The sequence below is a fragment of the Otolemur garnettii genome, unplaced genomic scaffold, assembly GCF_000181295.1.
Source record: "Otolemur garnettii isolate 467f Iridium unplaced genomic scaffold, OtoGar3 scaffold00064, whole genome shotgun sequence".
Lineage (NCBI taxonomy): Eukaryota > Metazoa > Chordata > Mammalia > Primates > Galagidae > Otolemur > Otolemur garnettii.
In genome coordinates this window covers 198,329-199,611 of record NW_003852459.1, presented here as the reverse complement: position 1 = coordinate 199,611, position 1,283 = coordinate 198,329, and the positions used below count along the sequence as shown (strand labels likewise).

At 30.5% G+C, this 1,283-nt stretch overlaps 1 protein-coding gene across 1 annotated transcript in view; it reads left to right on the top strand.

Moving 5' to 3' along the window:
• The window catches only part of LOC100949794 (low-density lipoprotein receptor-related protein 1B-like), a gene marked incomplete at its 3' end in the record, with an annotated part of 1,553,965 nt that overhangs the window by 1,404,563 nt on the left and 148,119 nt on the right, over positions 1-1,283 (top strand). The window contains exon 34 of the mRNA XM_003793025.1: positions 378-555. Coding sequence (XP_003793073.1) covers positions 378-555 — 178 coding nt within the window. The remainder of the gene's footprint in view (positions 1-377; positions 556-1,283) is intronic.

Here is a 1,283-nt window from a genome sequence, read left to right as displayed (position 1 = left end):
ACATGCTTTTGAGCCTTTGTATCAGTATTTTTATGTAGAAATAGATTATGTACTGTTAACTTTGCCCAAGTCTCCTGAGAGCTTTGTAAAGTAGGTAAACAAAAGAGTTAGACTTTTCCTTTTGCCTGAAGTGAGTAGAAAGTGAAAATAGAGCCCTTCTTTGGGTAGGAAAAGTTTCAATTTAGTAAGCACATAAATGTAACATTATATGGCTTAAACCAGAGATTAGGATTGGAAATGTTTGCATAGTTTATTTTTAGCTTTTCTGTTTAAGAAATATACCCATTAAAAAAGAAATGTAGGAAGTAAACAATGACTTAGTAGTTATGTGAATGCTCAGAAAATTAACCATAACCATTTAGCCATAACCAATAAATAATTTTTTTCTCACAATTGTATTATGAATACTCTTATATTTCTCCTAGGTAACATATATTGGACAGATCATGGTTTCAATCTAATCGAAGTTGCGAGACTCAATGGTTCTTTCCGTTATGTCATTATGTCCCAAGGCCTGGATCAACCAAGATCTATAGCTGTTCACCCAGAGAAAGGGTAAGATTTACATGTATCTTAAAGTTTCAAGTGAGTTTTCTTTAGTCCTATCAGGAAAAAAAGCAGACATCATTTATATTAATATTTACTCTCAGCTATAATATCTGAAACAAAATTTTAAAATATCTTACCTAAGCAAAAAAAAAAAGTTTCTTCTCACTATGCTCATGTATATTTTACTACATATTTGACAAAATCATATTTGTCAGGTCTTTTATACATGTGTAAAACCAAATCCAACATGCTTCTAGATTTTCAATTTGAATTTCTTTCCTAAAATTATTACTTTCTTAGGAGTTCAATTATATGTTGAATGAGTGAAATAGTCATTTGACATACAACCTTGCTCTCTAATATTTGTAAAACTTCAACTTCCATTTACATGCCTATGATATCTATGAACAATCAACACGTTTATTCCCAGTATTCTTTTCTTTTCTTTTCTTTTTGTTTGTTTTGATTTCTGAATACATGTCTGTCTGCCTTTGTGACACTTCCATTTGGATTTTTCCTGAGCACCAAAACTGTACACATATAAAACTGCAATGAAATAATTCTGTCACCAAGTTCTGATTTTTTTTCTACTAAACAATTCTTTTTATCAATCTACCACTCTTTATCTTCACTGTCTTTACCCTAATTGAATCTGATTGCCTATATATCTGGAATACGTCCCAACTAAGTCTCTTAAAGTCACCAAAAGCTTAAATGATTTTTAAACCATAAAC